General features: G+C 42.5%; 1 protein-coding gene across 4 annotated transcripts in view; it reads left to right on the forward strand.

The window, feature by feature from the left end:
- Positions 1–1,498, forward strand: part of KLHL7 (kelch-like family member 7) — a 78,488-nt gene that overhangs the window by 42,125 nt on the left and 34,865 nt on the right. For all 4 annotated transcript variants that reach the window (XM_011973925.1, XM_011973924.1, XM_011973926.1 and 1 more), the window contains one exon: positions 314–489. In XM_011973925.1, coding sequence (XP_011829315.1) covers positions 314–489 — 176 coding nt within the window. The remainder of the gene's footprint in view (positions 1–313; positions 490–1,498) is intronic.

Genomic DNA, 1,498 nt, shown 5'->3' on the forward strand with positions numbered 1-1,498 from the left:
GCCTGTAGTCCCAGCTACTCAGGAGGCTGAGGCTGGAGAATGGCATGAACCTGGGAGGTGGAGCTTGCAGTGAGCCGAGATCACGCCACTGCACTCCAGGTGGGCGAGACTCTGTCTCAAAAAAAAAAACAAAACAGTCTTTTATAAGACCGTATAGTATTGGCACAAGAATAGACAAATCAATGAAACAGAACAGGATACAGATTTATGAAATTTATTCAACTAATTTTCCTGAAGTCATGCTTCATCTTAAATGTATACTTGGTTTTTCTAAAAATGATTTTCTATTTTTTTATTTTCTTTATGTATTTAGGTATAAGTGTGCTAGCAGAGTGTCTAGATTGTCCTGAATTGAAAGCAACTGCAGATGACTTTATTCATCAGCATTTTACTGAAGTTTACAAAACTGATGAATTTCTTCAACTTGATGTCAAGCGAGTAACACATCTTCTCAACCAGGACACTCTGACTGTGAGAGCAGAGGATCAGGTGACTAAATTGCCTTCTCACATTTTTATTAATAAAAATGTCTTTATTGGTTTCTTATAACTCATGTTTGGACACATGACAAGGGAAAGAGTCATATTAGGAAAGAATATGTTCTTTACACTAAACAGAGTATTGCAATCTTAGGTGCTTGCCAGGCTGGCTGTTTGAGAAATAGGTCACTTCATAGAGATAAAACCATTGGGTACCATGGTAGGCAGAACAATGCCTTCCCCAAAGATGTCCACTTCCCAATCCCCAGCATCTGGAATACACCTTTGTGGCAGATAGGACTTTGCATATGTGACTAAGTCAAGGATTTTGAGATGAAATTATCCAAATGGGTCCAGTGTAATCATAAAGATCCTTAAATGTGGAAGAGGGATGCAAAAGAAGGCAGCGTCAAGTGGTGCAATATGAGAAAGACTTGACTGGTCATTGCTGTCTTTGAAGGGGGAAGGGGACCATAAGCCAAGGAATGCAGGCAGCTGCAAGATGCTGAAAAAGGCAAGGAAATGGTTTCTTCTATAGCGTCTCCAGCAGACACATTGGTTTTAGTCCACTGTGACCCATTTTGGACTCTGACCTATAGAATTATCAGATAAACTGTCAGAAGTGTAAGCTGGGTGCAGTCATTTGGGAGCTGAGTGGGGGAACACTTTATTTCATGTATGTATGTATGTATGTATGTATGTATGTTATTTTTTTGAGATGGAGTCTCGCTCTGTTGGCCAGGCTGGAGTGCAGTGGCATGATCTCAACTCACTGCGAGCTCCGCCTCCCGAGTTCACGCCATTCTTCTGCCTCAGCCTCCCAAGTAGCTGGGACTACAGGCATCCACCACCAAGCCCGGCTAATTTTTTGTATTTTTTAGTAGAGACAGGGTTTCACCGTGTCAGCCAGGATGGTCTCAATCTCCTGACCTCGTGATCTGCCCGCCTCGGCCTCCCAAAGTGCTGGGATTACAGGCGTGAGCCACAGTACCCAGCCTTATTTATTTTTTTGAGATGCA

The sequence above is a fragment of the Mandrillus leucophaeus genome, unplaced genomic scaffold (assembly GCF_000951045.1).
Source record: "Mandrillus leucophaeus isolate KB7577 unplaced genomic scaffold, Mleu.le_1.0 Scaffold140, whole genome shotgun sequence".
NCBI classification, from domain to species: Eukaryota; Metazoa; Chordata; class Mammalia; order Primates; family Cercopithecidae; genus Mandrillus; species Mandrillus leucophaeus.